Source organism: Petromyzon marinus, chromosome 32 (genome assembly GCF_048934315.1).
Source record: "Petromyzon marinus isolate PM22_M1 ecotype Great Lakes invasive population chromosome 32, UKy_Petmar_22M1.pri1.0, whole genome shotgun sequence".
Taxonomy (NCBI): Eukaryota; Metazoa; Chordata; class Hyperoartia; order Petromyzontiformes; family Petromyzontidae; genus Petromyzon; species Petromyzon marinus.
Window position 1 is genome coordinate 4,413,936 of NC_133698.1, and position 26,016 is coordinate 4,439,951.

Consider the following 26,016-nt stretch of genomic DNA (forward strand, 5'->3'; position numbering starts at 1 on the left):
CTTCTGTTGTAAACTGGGCTTAGAGATCATGTGATGAGAAATAAGAATAGGTTATACCCTTTCTGGCAATGCCACGGTGATGTTCAAACACCAAATAGATACCTTTTGCAAGGAATCAAGTCTGCATTAACCACACGTATTTGTGGCGAAAATGCAAACAAAACATGATCTGATAATATTCTATGGTTCTTTTGGTAAAATCACGTAAAAAAACAATAAAATTACGAAAACAAAGTGAAGATTCATATTCTTTGGGTCTTTCGGTAAAGTCATGTAGATAGTTTCAAAGAGAATACAAAAATAACAAAATACCATGACGTTTCGATCGCAACACAAGCGTTCGTCACCAGGAAGAAAATAGAGGGGGACAGCTGCTGAGGCAAACTGTTTTAAATGTTTAAAATGGATCATAAACGAAGTGGGGGGGGGGGGGCTAGTGATGTTAATTTGAGAAATTAGCGTGTAAATGTCAGATCGGAGGGCGGCCTCCTTGACGAGCGCAAGGAAGTGGCTACAGTATGTTAATGTGAGAGATTAACATGCTAATGGATAATCGCAGAGCAGCAACGTCAAGCTCGGCGAGCGAGGTGGCTGTATTAGTGTGGGGATGCATATATCAAACCTGACTCCCACCACCATCCTGCCCAGAATAATTCCCTCATCAAAACTCTACACCATAGAGCTCGATGTATTTCCAACCATCATCACCTAGCCAGTGAACTGGAGCACGTACACCAAGCTCTCAAGACGAATGGATATTCAGTCTATACAATCCGTAAAGTTATCACCCCAACCGATGGGAAAGAACCATCTGAGGACCCAATCAAAACCATCACCTTGCCATACATAGCAGGGGTCACCAATAAGATCTCCAAAATCATGAGTAAACACAAGATCCAGGTTCAATTTAACATCTGTGAAGCATGTGATCCCTGACATGCAATACCCCGGCGTCTACAAACTAAACTGTGTCTGTGGCAGCAGTTACATTGAGGAAACTAGGAGACATGTCTCGGACCGTTTTCGTGAACATAAGGCAGATCTGAAACACGGTCGGACCAATACCTTGGCCGTGGCTGATCGTTGTTTTAATGCGGTGCGCTCACACAAAATGTATTTCTCTAAGACGAAGGTACTTTGTAAACCCACTGGCTATCAACAAAGATTCGTTCACGAAGCCATCCACATATACATATACAGACACAACTTCAATCGAGAAGATAGGTACAAACTGTGCAATCATTGTAAGGACGTTATTAACCGGTTTAAGTCATAACTAGCTATGATGTTTCCATCCTTCCTTCCGATGTTAGCAGTTATTTTCGACTCTCTGATTTTACATGAACAGGTTTACAGCCGCCGCTTACATGGACATGCTAATCTCTCTCACTTTAACATCACTAGCCCCGCCCACTTCGTTGAGGACCCTTGGGCTACACCCATTTCAAACCTTTAAAACAGCCTGCTTCAGCAGCTCCCCCCCCCCCCCTTTTTTCTCCTGATAACGATTGCTTGTGTTGCGATCGAAACGTTGGGATGTTTGTATTATTTTTTTATTAACTTTATTTTTATTTTATTTTTATTATTTTATTGTTCCATCGACGTGACTGAACGACCCAAAGAATATCCTGTTTTAAAAAAAAAATTCTCTGTCGCAGTAAAACAAACACACATTCGTGATTTCATGAATGTAAAGTAAATAACTTGTTTCATTATATTAAATGTACCCCCCATAAATACGCTTCAAAGCATGTTTACCAGTGAATTTTTAGATTTTGTTGATCCAGGGAACATTTCAACAATAACAAAGTTGCTTCTGAAGGAAAATATAAACAATCTACGAATATTGCATAATGGACCATGTGACACGATGGAATGCTTCACCCGGTGAACTTTCACTGTGACGTTTGAACTGTGAATGGTGCTGTTTGTTTCGAGTGGCTCAGCATTTGAGCGGAAAAACAATCCTTCACAGCATATTTTGCGGGCGAATAGGAGAGTGCTGAAAAATGAATTTAATGCGCTTTTTCACTCTGTTAACTTCTGCTCTTTCCCCGATGGGAAACAACTCTTCATTTGAAGTCGACCCAGACACCCTTGAAGATATCGATGGTGGGTAAACATTTTAATAAAATGCTACATTCATATCGGTTGACGCTTTGGCTTTGGTAAAAAAATCACATGGTTAGAGAATTAAAGCATCTTCTTTGGTTCTTTCGGTAAAGTCACGTATTATTTTATCAATTTATTATTTTCTTCTCATTCTACGTGACTTTACCGAAAGAACCAAAGAAGATTAATCCTTGCAGTCACGAAAGCTTTAAATCGAGAATTAAAGCATGTTTAATACCGTGCAGTTACAAACACAACTTCATCGGACTTGTCAGAGGTCTTTATTAACATATGCATTGTGTGTGACATAGGCGGTGCTGTTTCTGGTGCATGAGATCTGTCATCTCGGATGTTTTGTTTCGAATCGAAGCTTCAATGCGGGCATATCAAATTGCTGTTTGTCATTCCCTGTATACACAAGAGTCTTGAAGGTGATTAGAAAATTTGGCATTGGAGAAAGCAGGCATTTTTAAGTGCTAGCATGCTATTGCAAACACTGTACTTGTTTATATGCGATCTGGACTTTAAAACAAGTGGCCACCAAGCAGCCTTTGACCGTAATGGCCTTGAGAAGGAGAAAATCGATATCAGTGCTGATGTTTCTGCTTTTCCAACAGCTGAATAAGCCTTTTCTAGCATTCTTCAATAGACAACCCTGCAAGGATGACAGCTTGTATACATTCGTCCATTTATTGTTATTAAAACCCAAAATTGCCTCTTGACACTTTGGCGATAATTTCCACACCTATAATCACTCTTATTGTACCAATTTGATGTCCATTGGAAGGGTACCTTATCAATAAGGTGGGGGAACATTATTCTCATAAAGCCTCGTTGTGTGCCTCGCTCCTTTCTCATCCAAAGATAAAGGAGGGGCAAACAACCGATTGAAATCCCACGTTCTCTAGGTTATTTTGGACATAAAGCCACTGGGTGTCTCAATTTGCCTCCATCTCTCTTAATCTCCATTCGTAATACTCTGTTCTATAAATTGTGTTAAATTGTGTTAAATAGCTAAAAGCCACTCTGCATATATTGTTTGAATGAAACGTGCACAATCTGCACATTTACGCATTGAATTATATTAATAATGGGAAAAAAATACTGGTATCACTGTGTATAATGTACTGTATATCAATTGTGCTACACCAGTTGAATAATGGCATGAGTCAAAGCCTCCATTGAAGTTATCTAAAAATATATATATTTTAAACCTACTCACTGTACTGCCTCCTAATGGCAAGCATTACCAGGTAGTTGGGACATTCTGTCTAAATAACAAAATGAACACAACCCATCATTTGAAACACCTTTCTCTGAGTGGTACACCAACCCGATTTCCAGTTTGGTGGATTCGAGGCATGAGCCACTGCAACGTCAGGGTGAAGAGGTGTCATCACATCGCATCATCACGACCTTCCATCTGCTAGATCCCACAGCTGGTGCAGAAGTGATAACAAACCTCTTAGAATATCCACCAATAGCCGGGTGGTGGTGGAACATGCTTGTAATCCAGCACTCCGGCGTCGAGGGTTGGTGGATCACAAACATGTTGTGAGACTCTCTTCTCGTGGACATGGAAGTGCCATACCCTGGATTGCCACGACAAGGCGATACATAAAATGTGGACTCCACCTGTCCCTTCTGGGAAACTTCTGGATGCTGCAGTTTCCTTCAACGTGTAAATGCTCATTCATTGACCAATAACACCTTAATATCTAGAGGACTGCAGAGCTTGCAGGAGATTTGCGACCAGCTCACCGCATTGTTGCCTTTCCCTCTTGTCTGTGGTCCCTTGCGCCTCTGAGTCATTATGTTTGTTTGACATTGAGGGAATACTGTGCAGAGCATGATAAGTTGAAATCATTATAACCTGGCGTTTGGTCTTACCCTCGGTTTCTGAATGCCTCGGTGTGGTGCCACTGTCTCCCACACAAGCATGCTCTGTTCAACACGTAACCACCAAATGCAACTTAATGTTTTGTTATTTCTCTCCATACCAGTTAATTTAGAACAGTGGTGGCGCTAGGCGTTCGTGAGCTAATCAAAAGTGCAAGGCCCCCAATCGCTCAAGGGGCCTCAGATTTATAAAAAAAAGATATATACAGGCATGCCCCAAATATCAGCTCATTATCATGATATTTCAAATGATTGAAATTGCTATTTATTAGTACATTAGCTCCATTATTTCATGCAACTGTGATGCAAACTTAGTGATGAAATTTGTCCGGCAAATAATGTTTGTGGTCATATAATTCGCTGAGAAAATAACTTCTGGTTAGGGCCCTCAGTGGGCTAGACCACCACTGCTGGTGTGGAGCATCTCTCTCTCTCTCAGCTGCAGACAGATGGCCTTTCTGCCGATTTCTGCGACTGCTACTTAAAGATCTGTGCAAATGCATCCCTTTCCCTAACTTTGTATGCTTTTATATGTTTCATCATATGGACCTCCTTTTGCCAGTACCAAAATATGATAATAGGGTTTTCCCCTTTTATCTGGCAACAAAACAAGTGTTAAGATGTTAGAACACCAAACTGAAACCTTTTACAAGGAATCATGTCTACATTAACCACAATGCTTGTGTTGTCAGAATGCAAACAAAAACATACTCTGGTAATATATGCATTGTCCTTGAAACTGATTGGTCCACACCAGAGACAGCTTTCTTTTGAGCCTCGCCTTTTGAGCCTCTGGTCTAACACCGTTTGAGACGAGGCTCAGGTGAGGACGATTGCTTGTGTTGCGATTGAAACGTCGTGATTTTGTTTTGTTTTTCTATCTACGTGACTTTACCGAAAGACCCAAAGAGTACGAATTCCTGCAGTCACGAAAGCTTTAAGTCAAAATCTTAACACCTGTTTTGTTGCCAGATAAAAGGGGAAAAGCCTATTATATTTTATATGTTCTTAACTGCATTCCTTTATTATGATAACTGCCCGGCGTCCCAGCATGCCTGCTGTACAATGCAGTGGTATACAGCTACTTTCCTAATCGGCATGAGAGGGAGTAGTGTAGATGGGATGAAACATTGATCCTCCGCTATGCCTTCACACCAGGTGCATTGATTACAGGTAGTTACTTCCATTGTGTTCAGAGTTATGTTATTCACCACATGCGGTGCAGAGAAATTGAATCTTTTCTGCAGCAGATTTCCCTCATCTGTTCTAAATGGTGCCATGTGGGACAAACTCTACTTTATGCACAAATAAATCTCAGTTGTAAAAGTGAACTGGATGTACTCTTTGGTGGGATTTAGATCCGAGATGTACTGAGTCGTATATATCACTAAAATTAACTACAATGGCTAAAATTGAATGATAGCATCGCAAAGGAACACTCTCTGAAACTTTAACTTATTTGTTATTACATTTTTACAGACACATTTTTACTTCTACCCACTTGTTGTGCTATGCATTGTGTCAAATGTATTGTTATTGAAGCACTGTGTTATTCACAATTGTTTCACACGTTCAAAAATACCTTCGCGATTAAACCAGGCGACATGTGTTTGGTATACCATGTTTGCTGAAATGTTTCGGTCAAATTAAAGAATTTACCTCGGCTGACATAGGAACGTGTAATTCTACCACTGGCTGAGGCTGCTAAGATGAGCACTGCTTCTCCCCCAGTAGTTACTTGAGAAGGGGAGCAACTTTGGAATTATTTTGTTGCTTTAATAAAAAAATATATCGAGCTTGTAAAAGTTTCCAGCAACCTCACTTTTCTATTTAGCACTAGTGGGGCAACGGTGGCATGCAATACGTTTTATTTGCCAATTAGGTAGGACCATACAGTGTGTGCCCGTCTGCGCCCGCGTGCCTGGATTTGTCGCCCCATTGTAAGCTCGGGAAATTACGTTCCAGGAAAGATTAATAGGAACAAACATTGCATTGAAAGTTTAATTGGGATAGAGTTAGGTTGCTGACTTTTGGAGATGTGTTATACTGATTATTAATACGTTCAATTGATCGCATTAGATTAAACGAGTGAATATATAGGGACAGAAAATCTAGATGAAGTTGTACAAGGGCACTAGACATATGTACATGATTCACTTTAGACATATGTGCCTTATAAGCTATAGATTGTATTCTACCTGCCATTGTATGATGTGGTGACAGTGCTTCATTCACAGTTGTAAAATTACGAGTTAAAATCCCAGTCAAGATTCAGTCGAGCCCATTTTCCCTCTGAGGTTAATACACTCGTATCTACGTGGAAAGTCAACATTGGCTAATTCATGAAATGACCGGCCCCTGCCATATAAATACGTAATCTCCACTACTGGCTCAGAACCACCAATAGTATGTAGAATAGTATGTAGTACTGCACCACAATCAATTGTGTAAGGACACATTTCGAATTTGACTTGAATGGACACGCGTGTTTTCACTAATTGTCATGTATTGACGATTGCAGTCGCCACTGCCAGGGACTGTGTGCTTTGGGAACGGGAACATTGTGGGGACATTATATTCTCAAGTCCCCTGTACTCTGATGGTTTGTTTAAACACTGATATCAACTAAGCCAATGCCCCTGTACTATGACCTGGGGCTAGGTTACAGTTTTGGTTTTTTTGGTGGTGCTGTGCCCTACACATGGATTCAGCCACAGACAAAATATATCAATTACAATGAAACAAAGAACTGGCTCATTAATGGATTTGTGGTATTGACTGGCTTTCTCATCACTGTTATTATTTGACCAAAATTCCGTTGGTCAACGTGAAGCAAATATATAAACCAGGATGCAATATTTCAGTGTATCTGTTTGGCAGCGTCTGTACTGTATATCGAGTAAGCCATATGTGAAGGAGATTCTCATATATGTCCGTGGGCTCGTGCGGTGGCGAGATGTTAATTGGCTTGTCTGGTCTGCAATTCGTGGGTTCGATCCCAAACCTGATGCCTGTATATTTGGAGTTTGCATGTTGTCCCCATGGTCGTGTGCATTTTTCTCCGGTCTTCCGATTTTCCCCTCCACATTTAGAAACATGCGTGTTAGAGTATTTGGCTGCTATAAATGTCCACACGATAAGCCACTTCGTTGAGCTATCATTTGTGGCCAGGTCGCTTCTGAAAAAGAGCTACATAGCTCAGTGGGCCTTACCTCATAAAATAAAAAAACATAGTTTAGTTTAAACGTGAAACATTCTCAATAAGGAAAACTCAATTCAACTCATGTGGATTGGGAGTAAAAATAACAAGTATCTATCACTCCACATTAACATTAATAATATTTAGTCCATCAGTGTATGTGCATTTTGGACCAATGTTTTTCAGCAGTATTTGTTTAACCAGGTAAATTCTGTACCAGTTTCAACTTTTTGAGTCTCATCAACAGAATTCTTCAGGGCTGTTAAAACAAAAGTTTCTGGGCTGCCTGATAAGACATCGTGTAAATTATTTACTCCCATGGTGGAAGAAAGTCCTTCTTCAGAGTCACTACTGTTGACTTCTTGTAAAGTTTTACTCCGTTTGTATGGAAAATTATATTGACTGGGTTAATGTAGATTTGAATGTATGACCTTACAATTGAGTCAGGGAGCTGCTTTAACTACAGAGATGCCCGACTGAATAGAAACAGTTTGAACCAAGAGTCCTTGTGGGTAATAGGGCACTCTTTACAATAACCAAGTCACGCGACACAATTACGCTGACAATATATACTATCGCTATAGTCCCAAGCACTGCTTTCGCATGGAGTGTTTGACAAGTCTATATTTACTGAACCATTGCCCTGTGAATTTTGCTCTCTTTGTTTACAAAGTTCTGTTCATTAACTCACAAATGTCCTTGTGTAAACAGGACAGCAACAAGATTTAAATTTGAGTCCATCATATGTTGTTGCCCATCTGCAAGGGATAACTTTGCATTGTTAATAATGTCTTGAGTTGCAGAGCCGTTTGATTTCCCATGGGGAAAATTTCTGTTAATACTTAACCAATCATGTGAAATGCTGCTACGAAACTTATGTAAATCATACAGGCCATTGTAATGTAAATTATAACCGTGTTCCTGTCGGCTGCATGAGTATTTTGGAGCAGCTGAGGCCAAGCAAATTATAAGTTTTGGAATTTGACCACACCTCGGTTAATATCAGCATGCCAATATGATCATTCTACACATAAAACAATTAATGTTGTACTTAGCAGAATTTCAGATTATACAATTTAGTTTGTCAGAAAGCAAATATTGTTCGCTTAGTGGGGGCCTCAGTTACCAGAGTATTCATGTAGGATACTGTGGTGGGAAATTACATAACAACACTATTTCTCGACTCACTCCAAATGGTCTCTATTACCCATCACTATGTGCTGTCCCTTTATGCACTGTCATGGGTAATTCGCCACATGCGTAAAATGTAAAAGTTTTTTAAATACACGTTAATCCTGAGTTCAAAATCAAATGAGGGACACGACCTCGAGCTGAAGATAGCTTATCGCTCTGCGTATTATGGAGGTGCGTTGAGAACAGCTGTGCATATTTAGTAGAACGGTCAATATGCCGAGCACAGATGAAATCTCCACTGCAACAGCTGACAAAGCATCATTACCGTGCACAGGGATCAGTGTTCCAAGGAACATTGTGGTCATTGTGCTGGGCACTGGTGGTCTATATTGATCACGTTCGACTGAACCATAAATAATGCATATCTAATTTCAATATCCTTTTCCCTGGATATTGAATTTATTAAGAGGTATAACCTCAGGCAATTTGTTACCTTTTTGTATCGTGCATTTTTAAAGGTAATGTGAGCATGATGTATCGTGGAATGTGCACTCGTGTACACATTTAAATGTTTCACCACACACGCATTTCACAATGAATAAATAATTACTAAATAGTCCCCCCCTATTTAAATGTCCCAGTGACAGCCCTGAGCCAGTGGTGGTCATTCTCTATTCCCATGGTCAGAAGAGTAACAAAAATGATTATCTTTTCATATGGAAAGACACTTTATTATGAAAAAAAATAGAAAAATCATGCACTTGAATGGATTATGTAGTACTTTTCATAATGTGTTTGTCTTCTCAATTATGTAATTAGCACTATGGAAGCGTATGTGTAGTTGTTAGGGCAACATTAATTTGCATATCCACGAATTATATTTTCTTTGGTTTGTTTCCACATTTTTGGCAACCTTTTGATCAATTTTAGCCAGTTTTCAATCGATTGAGTCCCTCATATGAACACAACTTTATACTTGGTACACTATTTGATCATCTTTATCAGAGTTATGCCCCCCTGTTAAGGGAAGGACAGGCAGGCTTACAGATGGATGGACAGAACCACTGCATACTTTCACCTTTAGTTAGAAAGCCCTACAAAACATACATCTATAAAAAAAACACGACCTATTTAAACCATCTCCCAACATTACCAATACTGACTTAATGGATAGGTAATAATGTATAACCCTGATGGGAATGGTGTGGTGGATCAGTGAGGCAATGGTTAGCACACTGCAGTATGAAACTCGTAGCCTGAGTTCGATAGCTGGTCACGGCTCACATCAGTGGAGTAACATCTGAATCGGTCCTGGCCCCTCCTTCACTAACCTGCACAGACCAGCATGACCAAGTATGGTAAAACAAGTGCCGTGGCCAAATGGCACGGGGAGGACTTTTCCTGGCAGTGGATTGACAAAGGGACAGGAAAACATAGTGATCCCGTTTTGTAAATGGTGAAATAATTACTTTTGATTTAAATGGTGTCGTCTGTTATTGAGCCTTAGGTTATGAGCACATCACCATTGTGCATTGGTTGCACGGCATATGAGTACTAGAGACAGGAGAGTTCAAATCCTCCCCCAACACACAGCCCATGTCTCAATGTAAGGTGCAATGTTCCTTTATATGTTTCATTGGCTTATAAAGGTTTTCAAAAAACTATGTGAAGATAATAATGTGTGCCGCAGTATTCTGTGAAAATGGAACACTCACGGTGACATATTTCACACCTGTGTAGCTTCGCATGCCATTTTGAAGTGACGCACGTATGAGACATCTCATCCAAAGTGTTTCCTTTTGTGCTAATCTGACACAAGGGTCTTGATTGCAGAATGTCACTCATGCAACACTCGCCCAACTGCACACACAAATGCAAGATCCCCCCCCCATTTAGCCTGATAGACCATAGGTGCAATTGCTGTCGGTGAACAATACACCCAGCTGCCTTTCCTACCCCGTGTTTATCTTTACATGCTACACCATGTACACAGTTCTTATATTGCATTGAAACATACGTGATAATTAATGTTACCCATGTGCTAAGTACCAAAACAGCATTGTGGGGCTGCACATTTTGATTGACAACTGAGATGCGGGCCACCCTGACTCATGGATTTTCCACCACTCCTTCAGGGCCACCAATGGAGACAAAGTAACGATGCAGCTCTGCAATTGCTTGCTTACGCCACTGCTTGCAGAAGGGTCTCCACTATATGTGGCGTACATTCTTAAATTTTCTCGACAAGGAGCATAAATCATCACGTAAACTCCGGTCATCCTCGCAGCGGCTTTTGCCCAGCCTTTGAAGAATAATGGTCACTGCATCACACGCTTTCAGATGTGCTTCTGCAGCTGTCTGGAACGCTCTCCCTTCAATTTTAGGAAGCCACTGGAGCTATGCACTTTTTTGTGTTTTTATTGCGATAAAACACGTGCCCGGTACAATATGTGGATTGACATTGGAGGAGAACAGAAACCCCACGAAGGCGCTATGCACTTTTAAATCTCGATTGAAAATATATTTTTTGATAACTGCTTTTTGTGTTTAGTTAGTTATCCTTCGCCCGCACCTTCGATTAGCATTGTTGGCTACATACGGTGCGAAAGAAGTTCAGATACACATACATACATATGAAGCTCTAGAATGTATCTGGTCTACTCTTCCATGTTGACCAGACATGTTGGAAGAGGTGGGTGTACCCACACCTTACCCCACCATACACGACCTACCAATCGACGAGCTGGTGAACCCATTTATATTGCTGGGTGGGCATAGGTGTTGGGGGGTAGGATTTAAGAAACTTCCACCATTGTTTCAACTGCTACACCAAAAGTTATAATTTAACCAAAGACCTCTGGATGGAAAATACATTTCGCTAACCATTACACTATGGCAGATCACTAATGAAGATTATCACCAACCAAAAGCTTGTTTGAAAACACACATTGACTTGGTTCAACGAAGAACATAACCACGGCAATCTTGTTTCAGCAGGTGGGGCACTTTAATGTACCCAAGCACCCTCTGCGTTCTTTCCACCCCTTGCACAGATGCCTTCCCTCTGTCCAGAGGCCGTGACAGTAGCCGGGCCACGGCCATCGAAGCATCAGGTGAGATCCTGGGGGAGGAGCTCTCTGCCGCTGCGGTCAACGCGTGCACCCTGGAGCCAGACGCGGTGCGTACAGGCTGTGGCCGCAGCTCCAACCTTACGCAGGCTGAGTGTCAGTCGAGTGGATGCTGCTGGGAGCCCCAGGGTGACCTGGAGCCGGCGTGCTACCAGCGGCACGGCCTCCCATCGGGTACGATGAATTCACGATCTATTACCCACATACTGTACATGGTTTCAACGCAGCACTTCATTATATTGTAGTTCTGGAATTGTCTAACCGCAATCAAGGCTCATTTTTTTTTTTACTCTGAAAGTTCCTAGGAAGGTTCAGTATCCAATTTGTAAGAAAGACCTGGGTATAATAAATGTTACTTTCTATTTTACCAGTTAAGGCCCACTGAGCTATACAGCTCTTTTTCAGAAGCAACCTGACCACAAATGATAGCTCAACGAAGTGGCTTATCACGTGAAAATATTTAGCAGACAAATACTCTAAAAGCATGTTTCTAAATGTGGAGGGAAAAACCGGAGGACCCGGAGAAAAATCCATGTAAACTCCAAATATGCAGGCATCAGGATCGGAATCAAACCCATGCCCTGCATACCAGACAAATAAGTTAATATCTCGCCACCGTGGCGCCCATCACCATTGGTGGTTGGTGGGAGTGGAGAAAAGAGGTGGGTGGAGTGCTGTGGATGCAATTGGAAATCTCTATAATGAGCAGGTAATTATAATTGTTTTTTTTTCCTTTACATTATTTTTTTTCGAGTGGGGCCCTCCCTCACCGGCCTCTGGTCACCACAGCTCTGTAAAGTCAATGATATTTTGGCACTCTATTCAGGCGACTATATTTAATTCTGACAATCAATTGCTTCATCGATTGGAAGCTTGTTATGTGCCACAATATCAAGTGGATATTTCCAAAACGTAAACAGTGAATGCCTCGGTGACTGTTGATATTGTGTTTGTTGATAGTTTGTGAAAATGTTGACCATTTACTGACTGCAGAAGATAAATCGATAGTAGCTCGATTCCAGGCCGTGCACAATACCAGTGGCAATTGGTATCCGAAATTTTTTCAAGTATTCCCATTGGGTGGGCTGGTACGGTGTGACCAACGTTGGCACTGGTGAGGTAATGGAGGTCGGTTGTGGTCTAGCAAACACCATCCTATTGCGTCAAAGAGCGTGAAGTCATGATGACGATGATTTCCCGCTCAACTGAGCGTTGAGGAGGCACTCTTGTCCTCTTTACAGTGATTGGATACGGTTAGTGCGGCTGGCCATATGCGGCGCGATAGAAGTTCAACGTACATTCGTGGCTGTTCGCCAGCGGTGGAAACTCATTAATAGGAGCAACCGGTTGCAACATTCGTCCCCTGCTTACAGACAATTTCCCACTTGTGGTCAAGTGCCGCATTTATCTTGTTACATACAGGGACAAATGACCATAAGTGGGTCCTCTCGGCAACAACAAAAACTTCGCGCCCTCAAGACAATCCATTCCCTAACAGGTGCAATGTACTGTACATGCGAGTGATATTGTTATTATCATTGCAGTGGTGGAGGATGCAGCTTACTGGCAGCAAATCGGCATCACAGCATTAAACCAAGCCCTCCTGACCCAACCGATTGTGAGGACAGCAAAGAATATCATCCTGTTCATAGGGGATGGCATGAGCCTTTCCACAGTCAACGCAGCCCGCATCCTCAAGGGTCAGATGGCCGGACACACGGGAGAGGAATCCCACCTCTCCTTTGAAGACTTCCCACACACCGCACTGCTGAAGGTAAAAAAGTGACAAGTTAAATTCGTGCACGTGGAATGTGTAAATTGAGAGATGAAGTCATTTACAACAGAAGGATAGGGCAGGCTGACAATCCATGAGTTTCAAACAGACAAATTGACATTGTTTTACATTTTCAAGCAAACGCAGTGACTTTAGCAGGACTTTGATAACCTTCAAATTCATAATGCCCTAAAAACTGGCCCTGAACAGCTAAAAAGTTATGTTATCTGGCTGCCCCAAACTTGTCTCGCCACTTATCCACACTGTGGCTCCGGACTCACACCTGATTGAGCAGCTTGTCAACATTAAATGTCGAGGCATTATAGAGTGCTTGAAACTGCCTTCTTTCAAAACCCACATTGACCACATGGCCAACAATAAAAATAAAGTTGTATTATTTTACAGAAACAAACACCGTATTCCACACCGACTCCATCTTAATATAGTTAAATCCACCATCTCACCCATATTTTATTATTATGACAACGCCTAGCTTTTAATCTACCTTAAAACGTCTCACTCCATTTTACTAATCCACTCTGCGCTTTGCCCTTTTGGCACCTACTACGGAACTCATCATTAAAACCTGTAAATTTACTAAAATCTGTCCCCCTGGATATCTGGAGAGACCATCATCACTTTGCTGTCTTCATCCTAAAGGTCATCTTAAATAAATCCCGCTAATTACCTGAAGGACCACTTAGTTCCTCTAACTCCCTCCCGTAGCCTCACAAGTGCCTCCTTATTACTGCTAAATATCCTATTTGATAAGTCTTTGGTAAAAAGTATTTCCACGTTGCTGCTCCATGCTTCTGGAATGCACCTGCTACTCATCTACATCTTGGTTCGCTCCCTCACTCCACCGCTGTCCTTCCCTATTAAACCAAAACATAGAGGATACTTGCACCAGTAGCTAACATTTTGTTCTTGCATCTCTTCCTCCTTCATGTTTGCACCGTCGTTTATGTCACTGTTAAACCGAAATATACAGCTTTCTTGTACCTGTACCTAATTTTTTATGGCACTTCTTGCACTCAAAATGCATTTGCAATGATTTTTTATTTGTATGTGTTTCACTTATGACAGTTTAGTACCTCATTTGTTTGTGGTGCTATATCCCTTTAGGACCCTCTACTCGTTTACTGCAATATTAGTTATTTCCCTTTGTTGCTGCTGTGCTCACGCACCACGGATCTCCCTTGTACAATAGCCGGACACCTGGGTCTCACCTGGATCATCCGTACAATAAATAACATGAACAAGACTTAAACTTCAAACACTGAATACACCCGGAAAAGAGGGGGATTAGGGGAAAGTAGACTCGGTTCGCCACTGGTCACTTGCCGGGATTTTTTGTTTTGCCCCCACTGGGCCGTTTCCACCATCCTGGGAGTTTAAAGTCTCCCCCTCCTTGCATAGACAATCCCCTCTGGGGGCAAACCCATCCCTAAAAATAGAGGGCACGGGAATTAATTGGCCTGCATGGAAAGCAACCGGTATGGAAAAGACAGGGGGACATGCTTAGCAAGAAAGGGAAAGTCGGCTCTTTTTTTTCAAGCAGATACTGGCATGACATGATATCCCGCAGTCGCACTTCTACAAGTATCTACACGTTAGGGACGCCGTTGCCAAAGCCCCAAACAAGAACTTTGCCCACATCACTCAGCTCATTATGGACTGGCTGGTAGAGGGAAAAAGATAAGTACACACTAGCGAACGTGTATCATCTTCTCGATATATTAGACAAAAAATCAAGAAAGTGTGGGAAAAGTTTCTGGGACAAGACGTCCCTTCTCAAAAATAGGCACAGATATGGTGGGCCCTGGCATCTGGCCTTAGGTCGCTCCCCTTGAAAGTCACACCATTTTTTTATTTAAAAAGTATTTTGTGAACGACACAATTCAGGTACGCAGAGGATATGAAAGGAGGTTGACACCAGCACAAACACATTACAGATTACACTCCAATCGACACCTGTCTAAACCGCATTTTTCAATAAACTGTTCAATAAATTGGTGTCTTCCTAAGCTCTGATACCCCTGTAGGAGAAGGACAAAGGGGAGGGGAGTGCTTAAATGCCCTCACGAATGCTCTTAAGAATCAATGCCCACTGGAGAAGCAGTAGTGAAGGGGTTTCATGTTTGGTGGTAAGCTTCCTCCCTGTCCCTTAGTTTTGCACTTAGATGCTCTAAAAAGTCAACTTTTTTAAACGTTTACACATAATGTATCTGACGAATGAAAGGAGTAAAAAAATTCTCGAACTCTTCCCCAGCCTGCCCCAATGGTCCTACTAGGCACCGTGCAGACATATCTGCATGCCTTCTGCCTATGCCCAGATTATCACCGATTTCTACCAAGACACCGCCAACTACCTCAACTCAATGCGTGGCACAGAGATGAGCCCTTCAGTGGATTCATCCCTGTGCGATTTAAAACCTAGGGGGGTATCAAAACACAAATGTGTTTTACTCCAAGCCTTCTATTCCATGGCAAGGAAAATAATCCTGGAGACCTTGCCATAGATCCCTGTACATCTTGGAAGCGACGGAGCACCTTAGCTACAAGCTGAAGGGAAAATAACGAGAATAGGAGGACACGATATGCCCCCCCCCCTCCATTCCTTGAGAACCCCGCATAATACGCAATACCAGAATGACAGGAGGAAATAATGAGTGGTGAGTGGGAAGTGGAGGACCGGGCCATATACACTATGCTACGACTATCACATTCTGAGTGACTGTTGTTCCCACGAAGGAAAAAAGGCAGAACCGCGCACTGTGCTTGCTATTTTCCCTGTTTTATTTGCTCGATTTGGTTATGTGTCCCCCCTCCCACCCCCATCCGCACCCCCACCTCCCCTAATCTTCCTCTCCTGATCTTCGACCCTACTGTTTGTAGGGAAGAGAACCCGGTGAACTTTAAACCTGGCCCCAATTAGGGGGAGAATCGCCCAGAGAGCCCGGCTTCCATTCACATGTTCACTTCGCAATGAGTTTGTTGACCCTCTGTTGTGTTCGTGTTGCGGGTTCAGTAAATAATAAATTAATCAAATAAATTTTTATTTTAGCGTGTTAGGCCTGTTTGTCGAAACTCTATGCGAGTACAACATAGAAAAATTGAGTGGAATGAATATTTGTTTTTATTTAAAGCTTTCGTGACTGCAGGGATTCATATTATTGGTTCTTTCGGTAAAGTCACGTAGAAGGGAAACAATAAAATAATAAAAATATAAAACAATACAATTCTCACGACGTTTCGACCGCAATCATCAACACCTGATGATGATTGCTTGTGTTGCAGTCGAAACGTCGTGAGCATTTTATCGTTTTATATTTTTATTATTTTATTGTTTCCCTTCTACGTGACTTTACCGAAAGAACCAAGAATACGGAATGAATATGTTAGCCAGCTGGATTTTAGTGGACTCGTTCAGCAGGATGGCGTGTAGCCTTGCTCTCGTCCTTTGCAGTTCATCACACACGAAGTGCACAATTTCTTAAGCATTGGAAAAGTGTTCAAAATCTATGATGCCATTCCTCACGCTGAGAATATCACCTATTACAAAGGCCCCCAAAAAATGTGCTCACACCTTATATTACACCGTGGTCATCACATGGGTAGCTGGATAAAGGTTAGTGGCAAGTGTGTTTGCCACTCAGAATATGTGTTTAGAGTTGACAGTTCCATGCCTGGGGCTGCAAATAATTTCTGTACAGATGTACTTACACATCCTAGCCTCCGTAAAATAGACATTAAAGACCTTTTGACATCATTTGCACGACTAGGCCATGTGTGCCAGTGTCAGGACCCAATATCCCAAATGCGAAATGGCACTGCTCCAATTTGTTAAATAGTAACAGTGCTGTAGTAATTACGACCACTGTATTCCTATGGCTGCAGTGTCCTTGCAAAATAAACAATTGACCTCCAAGTTGAATACGTAAGATATATCAAGTGATATCCAGTCGTACCAGTGCCTTACGAGCCCAAGCAGCTGATGATAATAATACTATTTAGACGGTTGCTCATACCCCATCATGAGCTTAATACGTGTTTTTATGAGTGTGCAGATATTTATTTCCCTCCCCTGTCCCCTCATTCCCTTCTATAAACCTTTACTCAATACTCATCAAACAATAATTGGCAGGGCACAAGAGAATGTTTCCAATTAGGAATTATTTTTACCTTTGTGTATTTGCATAGTTTTAGCACTTGTCCACCCTGCCGCTATATTGGTTATGAACCAAGTAACAAAGATACATTTTCATTGGATGTATTTATGTACGTGATTTTGCACTGTTCTTGATTAAATATCTAATTAACATTGGCTGGAACATTGCTATGTCAATTATATAAATTTGTAGCATGGAAGAATGCAGTTCCTGGATTAGCTCACTGGGTGAAATGTTCACCGATGCAAAATGCCAAACAAAATGAGAAACAACTTGAAAACACAGTTGTAGAAGCGAACATGGTTTTGTCCGTGCTTCCAAAGAACAATATCCTTTTGGGCAGTTTTTAAGTGGTGATTTTATATATTTTTTTAAATGCTATGATATTAGTAAATACAAATAACGCATGTACCTATTGTTAATTCATGTCATTTTAGATTGTAATTTTTATAAACAGGAATTTCTACAATGCTGTTTATGAAACAAGTAAGGCTAAAATTTACGACCTCTATGAAGTAAATAAATAAGCAACTAGAATCGACAACGTGTGGAGAGACACGGGCACATAGAGGGACACACAAGGTGACACGTGAGAAGAAAGACAAGAGGAGACACGAGTGTGGGAGAGAACCAAGAGGAGAGACAGAAAGGAAAGACGTCAAGAGAGACTGATGAGAGGAGATTCTATAAGAGACATGAGCAGAGAAAGAATGAGAAATGGGAGATTGCGAGAAACAGGAGAGAGAAAGAGACGTGGAGCATAGAGAGAGAGAACACAAGGCTAGAGAGACATGGTGAGAGCAAGAGTGATAGGGCTAGAGATGCGAGGATAGGAAGGCATGGGGAGGGAATAGAGAGAGACATACAAGAGTTTGGAGAGAAAGACATGGAAGACACATACCTCAAGTGACCCCCTTGATTGGGGTTTATGACCCAGCGTTTGATTGACATTGGCCTATACCATGAATGAGTGCCAATTGTTTATACTGTGAATGATTGACATTGGCCTATACCATGAATGAGTGCCAATTGTTTATACTGTGAATGATTGACATTGGCCTATACCATGAATGAGTGCCAATTGTTTATACTGTGAATGATTGACACTGACCTATAATGTGAATGATTGACACTGACCTATACTGTGAATGATTGACACTGACCTATACTCTGAATGATTGACACTTGCCTATACTGTGAATGATTGACACTTGCCTATACTGTGAATGATTGACACTGACCTATACTGTGAATGATTGACACTGACCAATACTGTGAATGATTGACACTGACCTATACTGTGAATGATTGACACTTGCCTATACTGTGAATGATTGACACTGACCTATACTGTGAATGATTGACACTGACCTATACTGTGAATGATTGACACTGACCTATACTGTGAATGATTGACACTGACCTATACTGTGAATGATTGACACTGGCCTATACTGTGAATGATTGACACTGGCCTATACTGTGAATGATTGACACTGACCAATACTGTAAAATATTGACACTGACCTATACCGTGAATGATTGACACTGACCTATACCGTGAATGATTGACACTTGCCTATACTGTGAATGATTGACACTGGCCTATACTGTGAATGATTGACACTGACCTATACTGTGAATGATTGACACTGACCTATACTGTGAATGATTGACACTGGCCTATACTGTGAATGATTGACACTGACCAATACTGTAAAATATTGACACTGACCTATACTGTGAATGATTGACACTGGCCTATACTGTGAATGATTGACACTGACCAATACTGTAAAATATTGACACTGGCCTATACTGTGAATGATTGACACTGACCAATACTGTAAAATATTGACACTGACCTATACTGTGAATGGTTGACACTGACCAATACTGTAAAATATTGACACTGACCTATACTGTGAATGATTGACATTGGCCTATACCATGAATGAGTGCCAATTGTTTATACTGTGAATGATTGACACTCACCTATACTGTGAATGATTGACACTGACCTATACTGTGAATGATTGACACTGACCTATACTCTGAATGATTGACACTTGCCTATACTGTGAATGATTGACACTTGCCTATACTGTGAATGATTGACACTGACCTATACTGTGAATGATTGACACTGACCAATACTGTGAATGATTGACACTGACCTATACTGTGAATGATTGACACGTGCCTATACTGTGAATGATTGACACTGACCTATACTGTGAATGATTGACACTGACCTATACTGTGAATGATTGACACTGATCTATACTGTGAATGATTGACACTGACCTATACTGTGAATGATTGACACTGGCCTATACTGTGAATGATTGACACTGGCCTATACTGTGAATGATTGACACTGACCAATACTGTAAAATATTGACACTGACCTATACCGTGAATGATTGACACTGACCTATACCGTGAATGATTGACACTTGCCTATACTGTGAATGATTGACACTGGCCTATACTGTGAATGATTGACACTGACCTATACTGTGAATGATTGACACTGACCTATACTGTGAATGATTGACACTGGCCTATACTGTGAATGATTGACACTGACCAATACTGTAAAATATTGACACTGACCTATACTGTGAATGATTGACACTGGCCTATACTGTGAATGATTGACACTGACCAATACTGTAAAATATTGACACTGGCCTATACTGTGAATGATTGACACTGACCAATACTGTAAAATATTGACACTGACCTATACTGTGAATGGTTGACACTGACCAATACTGTAAAATATTGACACTGACCTATACTGTGAAAGATTGACACTGACCTATACAGTGAATGATTGGCACTGGCCTATACTGTGAAAGATTGACACTGGCCTATACTGTGAATGATTGACACTGACCTATACTTTGAATGATTGACACTTGCCTATACTGTGAATGATTGACACTGACTTATACTGTGAATGATTGGCACTGGCCTATACTGTGAATGATTGACACTGACCAATACTGTAAAATATTGACACTGACCTATACTGTGAAAGATTGACACTGACCTATACTGTGAAAGATTGACACTGACCTATACAGTGAATGATTGGCGCTGGCCTATACTGTGAATTGGTAAACTGAGGCGCATCTTAAGTATGTGCAACTTTGTTAAAATAGTGGAAACTAAACTAAAACTAAACTATGTTTTTATGTTACAAGGGAAGGCCGACTGAGCTATACAGCTCTTTTTTAGGAGCGACCTGGCCATAAATCTCACCTCAATAAAGTGGCTTATCACGTGTAAATTGACAGCAGCCAAATATTCGAATGAAAGAAACGTACAAATTTATGTTTAACACGTAGGCTTTAGCGACCAATATTATTCATAATAAAGGTTTTTGGTTTAGATCGCGTTATTTATAAATAAGTCGTAACCCTCCACCACCCGACACGGCAAAACAGTAAAAATAGTGTCACGTGTACAAAAGACAATTAGTTCACTACTTTAGCCCACCAGTGTGTTGAAGAGTGAATCAACACATTTATGTTGTTGAAAATACAGTCTTGCATAACATTTAAAGACTCCACAAAACTGCATGCAACTGAGATGTACCCTGTAACGTCACGTTTATACTTTCTGTTTTAAACAAAAAAAGTTACTTCAATATAAGAAATATAGCATTTTGATTCATCAATTATTTCCTCGCAGACATACTGCGTGGACAGGCAAGTTCCCGAGTCTGCGTGCACGGCCACAGCCTTGCTGTGTGGGATAAAGAGCAACGCCAACACCATCGGGGTGTCCCACAGTGTGCAGTTCGAAGACTGTGGCACAATGAGCCCCCAGACCCAGGCCGACTCCATCCTCAAATTGGCGGCTCAAGCAGGTACCGCTGTGCGGCAAGGGAGCACCCGAGATGCAAACAAACCGTATGCATGCATGAGCGAGGGAATACGTGCACGTGTGAATGCACGCGTTAATAAATACGCGAATAGGTACACGCGCGGGACCATCGCCTCCCCTTGGCCACTTACGGGGAAAATGCAGGGCCAAAAAAAAAACTACGCCTTTACTTCCTTGTGAAAATGTCAAGAAAATCATTAAATGCATTAAAGGTGTTATTTGTGATTATCATTGGTCGGTAGCCAGATGAAATGAACTCACTGAGGCACATGAAGTATTGCCTCTTGCAAAGGACGACTTGGGTTACATCGTCATTTTATATATCTGCAAACTATAAAACAAAAACATTTAAATGTAATATTTAATGCTTGCCCTGAATATGGACTCGGTCTGACACTAGGCATTTAAATTCTGGCAGTGGTTTAGGATCACCAACAGATGAGCACTACTGTACATCTTCCCTGATAAAGCAGTCAAACACTGGAACTATTTGACTTTAATGTTTGTTATTACCCTATGGGGAGACTGATCCCCACCATAGGAATCAGGAATTTCCACCAATCACTGAGGAGTATCGAACTTTCATTTGAGCACGATGCATGAAGACACGTTCACCTTTCATCATTATTGTATTATTTGGAGAATTTACCAGATGGAATGTCCACACCAAAAAATGTCACATCAGCTCATTCTAATTCATGGTTGTCTCATGTTATCCAACACTCATTTGATACATGTAATATTTAAAAAAAGTGACTAAAGTTTTGCTTACGGTATATACTGAACTAACCAGCTCCAAGGATTTCAAGTGTTGTTATGCACAAACCTGACTTAAAAATCAGTGTGTTTACACAAAGTTGTCTCGTTTTAACTGAAGATATCATATTATGCTACTGTTTAGCCCTGAATCCTGTGCAGAGTCGTACACTTTTTAAAGCACGTCTCAGAATGTTCAATGTTTGCTGGCGAAGGGAATAGCAGGTGCAATGTCCCATGAAACGAAACATTCATTTATTAATGTATGCTTCATATTAAATAAAATAACTGCTCAAGGATAACCCTTCAACCAACAGTAGGGGTGTACATTTTTTTTATTGAAACGCTACACAGTAACAATTTGGCATGTTCCCTACCTTTGAACAATGCCAGTCACATGGATAAAGTGTCAAGCCTTCGCAATGAACGAGTGCAATTTAGTGCACATTTATAGAGAGGAATCCGATGAGCTCTGAAGCTCTTTTTTCACAGATGATCTATCCACTTTTGGGTGATGGTCTTCCACATCGTTGCTATCCCTTACGGTCCCTACAATGCCACAATCTATCTTGCACCTCCAATTAGCACTGTTGGCTACGTATGGGGCGAAATACGTTCAAAATACATTTGCATCATCACTCTGTCCCCAAAGTGGTCATCCTCTTAATGTGTGTTCTCTCTTTTGGCTGCCATTCTGTCACCACTCCCATCTATAAACCATCACCCCTTACAGCACTATACCCGAGCAAAGCACGCTCAGCATGTTTGTAATCAACATTTCTCTAATTAACATGTGCTCCTCTTTCAGTGTAATTTACACCACACGTCTCTTTGAAAACATTTCCGATGTCTGCCCGTGTTCTCTGTCAGAGTCCATGTTTCAGATTTATATGTCAGAGCACACAATATTCACTGATTGAAAAGTATTTTCACCAGGCACATCGGTCTGTTTCTGTTCATTATCAAATAAGTAAATAAAAGTTCCCAAACAACTCTATCCTGCGCTCGATTATCTCCTTATTCATCAATTGTATTGTTTCACCTCATAATTGATTGAGCTATACATGTGTAGTGTTCGATTTCACTCGGACAACTTCTGTCTTTCTCCGAACACCGCTTTATTTACAACTCTCAGCATGTCCACCACATTCCACAGTATCCTGGTCGCCACGGCTCGCTCACCGTGCTTCACTCGACTCGCTCGCCACCTTTGTCTCTCCACTCCCCACGATTACTTCGCTTATTCCCCACGATTACTTCGCTTACTCCGCCGCTAACTTCTTCATCTCCGCTCTCCGCTATCACCGTCGCTATGTTCTCTCCACTGCTAACTTCTTCGTCTTTGTTCACCGCTATCACCGTCACTATGCTCACTCCACTGCTAACTGCTTCATCTCTGTTCACCGCTATCACCGTCACTATGCTCACTCCACTGCTAACTGCTTCATCTCTGTTCACCGCTATCACCGTCACTATGCTCACTCCACTGCTAACTGCTTCATCCCTGTTCACCGCTATCACCGTCACTGTGCTCACTCCACTGCTGGCTATTCTCATCTCCAGCTCTGCTATCGCTACGCTCTCTCCACTGTGGGCTATTCTCGTCTTCAGCTCCGCTATCGCTACGCTCTCTCCACCGCTAACTACTTCGTCTTTGTTCAGCTTCGCTATCGCTATACTCTCTCCGCCGCTAAACTACTTCGTCTTTTTTTTTCTTCTTTGGTTCTTTCGGTAAAGTTACATAGAATGAGAATAAAATAATAAAATAACACAATAAAATTATCACGAAAGAACCAAAGAAGATGAATCCTTGCTGTCACGAAAGCTTCAAATCGAAATTTACTTTGTCTTTGTTCATCTTCGCAATCGCTACGCTCTCTCCAAGCTCCGTCTCCAACTCCGTCTCCCTTCCACTCTGTCTTCTAAACTCTTTCCCTCGAACTCTGTCTCTCAACCTCTGTCTTCCAAACTCTGTCTCTCAAACTCTCTACCCTTCAATTCCCCCTGTTGACTCCAAGCTCTCCAAACTCCAACTCCCCCAAGTTCTCCAACTTCAACCCATCTCCAAGCACTCCACCCTTCAACAACTCAACCCCCCACTGTTGACTCCAACTCCCGCTCTTATACCCGCTCTCATTACCCCCCCAATTAATTAACCCGCGTCCCAACGGCTCTCCGCGTGACCGTCACCTGTTTCTCGCCAGACTTCCAGACGCCCTTCCGGCCCTGACAACAGCACCAACCAATCACAGCCGTCCACAGCTCACTCAGCTTAATTGCCCAACATAACCTGCACTGTATTCGCCTTTGCTACAGGCTGACCCAAGATAACCCGTACTGTATTTGTTATCATGTAATCACACCGTTTCCACAACGCACCTTCGTACTCCACTACACATGTTATCTCGCCCCAATTACTTATTTATTTTCCAGTGCTTTTGTATGTAACTTTTGTTTTTGCTCATACTCAATCTTCGGCTCCACTTTTTTGCTATTAAGGTTTTTTTTCAATCAATGCCTTTAGTTCATCACCGTTGGTTGTAAAAAGTGTCATCAGCGTATCGGAAATGTTTAATACTTTTGTAGTGGTAATGATGGAGACCCAGTCTTCTCTGGCGGTAACACGTTTATTTGTAATGACAACACAAGTTCCCGACACAAAGGGATATAGCCTCCGGGCTAGCATGTCCTACTCACTGGGACCATCCTTAAATATCTCAGCCCTCCGGCTAGGGAGACCTAGGGGAGGCGAGCTTGACTCGACCCAGCCAAGGTCCTCGGGTCCCGGCCACTGGTCCACTCAGTTTCGGCCCTTAGAAGAACGTCGGGTCCGGGGGTTCCCAGGGTCCTATTCTAGGTTGGCTCTTCAGGTCTTCAGCTTGACAACGACTGGCAAACCCGTTCAGAGGTCCAGCTTATATACAGCTCCCAGGGTCACTCCGCCCCTGGCCACGCCTACTCTCTAGAAGCTTCTGTAGGGACCTGGACTATTGTGTAATCCCTCAGCCCCCACTGGGGGCCTGGGGTGTGTACCTCCGGTTTCCAACCACCCTCTGGGTTCCTGGCCTAACTGCCTTACTTCGTACAGGCCGGACTCACTGTTGCCCCCTGTTGACCCATGGCTGGCGCTACACCAGGTCAGTAGTGGTGACGGCTGATTACGCTAAAAATACCCAACTACACTTTTACCACTTATTTGCCTTTATTTCTCCAATCCAATTATAGCCTTCGGCGGAGGGTATCATCACCTTCCTTGACTGCTCTTTTATATTTGGTTAATTTATACAATCTCAGTAAAACTGTTCACTGTTTTATATTTTTACTTTTATTATAAAGCCTTCAGTTTGTGAGAGCCTGGATGACTGCATCAATATCCACTGAAATAAAATGCCTTTTCCTAGTCTGCTATACCAGGCATAATTGCATTTAAACACAAACTTATAATGGAAAAAATCTAATGTTGGCGAGTGTTTCCTGTGTTTTTTTTTTGCTTCAGAGCAGAAGGCAAGTCCATGGGAAAAAAAATTGTATCTTGTGGGGAATTAAAAAAAATACTTTCACCTATGGACCAGAACATCAATCCCTTTCAAAATTCCGCAGCCACAAAGCATCCTTGAAGCGTTTGTTGGGAGTGGGTTAAAAAAATACCGAGGCAACAAAACTAAAATACAAGCAAATGGCACAAATATTAATTCGACATTTAGTCAACGACCTTTTGAAGCCATTTCAGGTGAAATAGTGGTTATATATATTTTAAAGGATGCTTCAAAACCACGGAGGTGACGCGAATCCAGCAACCGCGCTGGTTATTACTGCGGCTGTAACAACCATAATAATACTGTACACCGTTTGCTTCAAAGCGGAAGTCAAAGAGCCCCTGATGTAATTCGCAAGAGCAGGGCCACTGTGTGCTGGCTGTGTGCCGGCATCGAGGTCCAAATT

At 41.8% G+C, this 26,016-nt stretch overlaps 1 protein-coding gene across 1 annotated transcript in view; it reads left to right on the top strand.

Annotated features, from left to right (window-relative positions):
* Positions 1-1,693: 1,693 nt before the first annotated feature.
* Positions 1,694-26,016, top strand: part of LOC116948083 (alkaline phosphatase-like) — a 57,439-nt gene continuing 33,116 nt past the window's right edge. The window contains exons 1-4 of the mRNA XM_032964398.2: positions 1,694-2,112; positions 11,398-11,646; positions 13,017-13,246; positions 21,124-21,301. Coding sequence (XP_032820289.1) covers positions 2,010-2,112; positions 11,398-11,646; positions 13,017-13,246; positions 21,124-21,301 — 760 coding nt within the window. The 5' untranslated portion in view covers positions 1,694-2,009. The remainder of the gene's footprint in view (positions 2,113-11,397; positions 11,647-13,016; positions 13,247-21,123; positions 21,302-26,016) is intronic.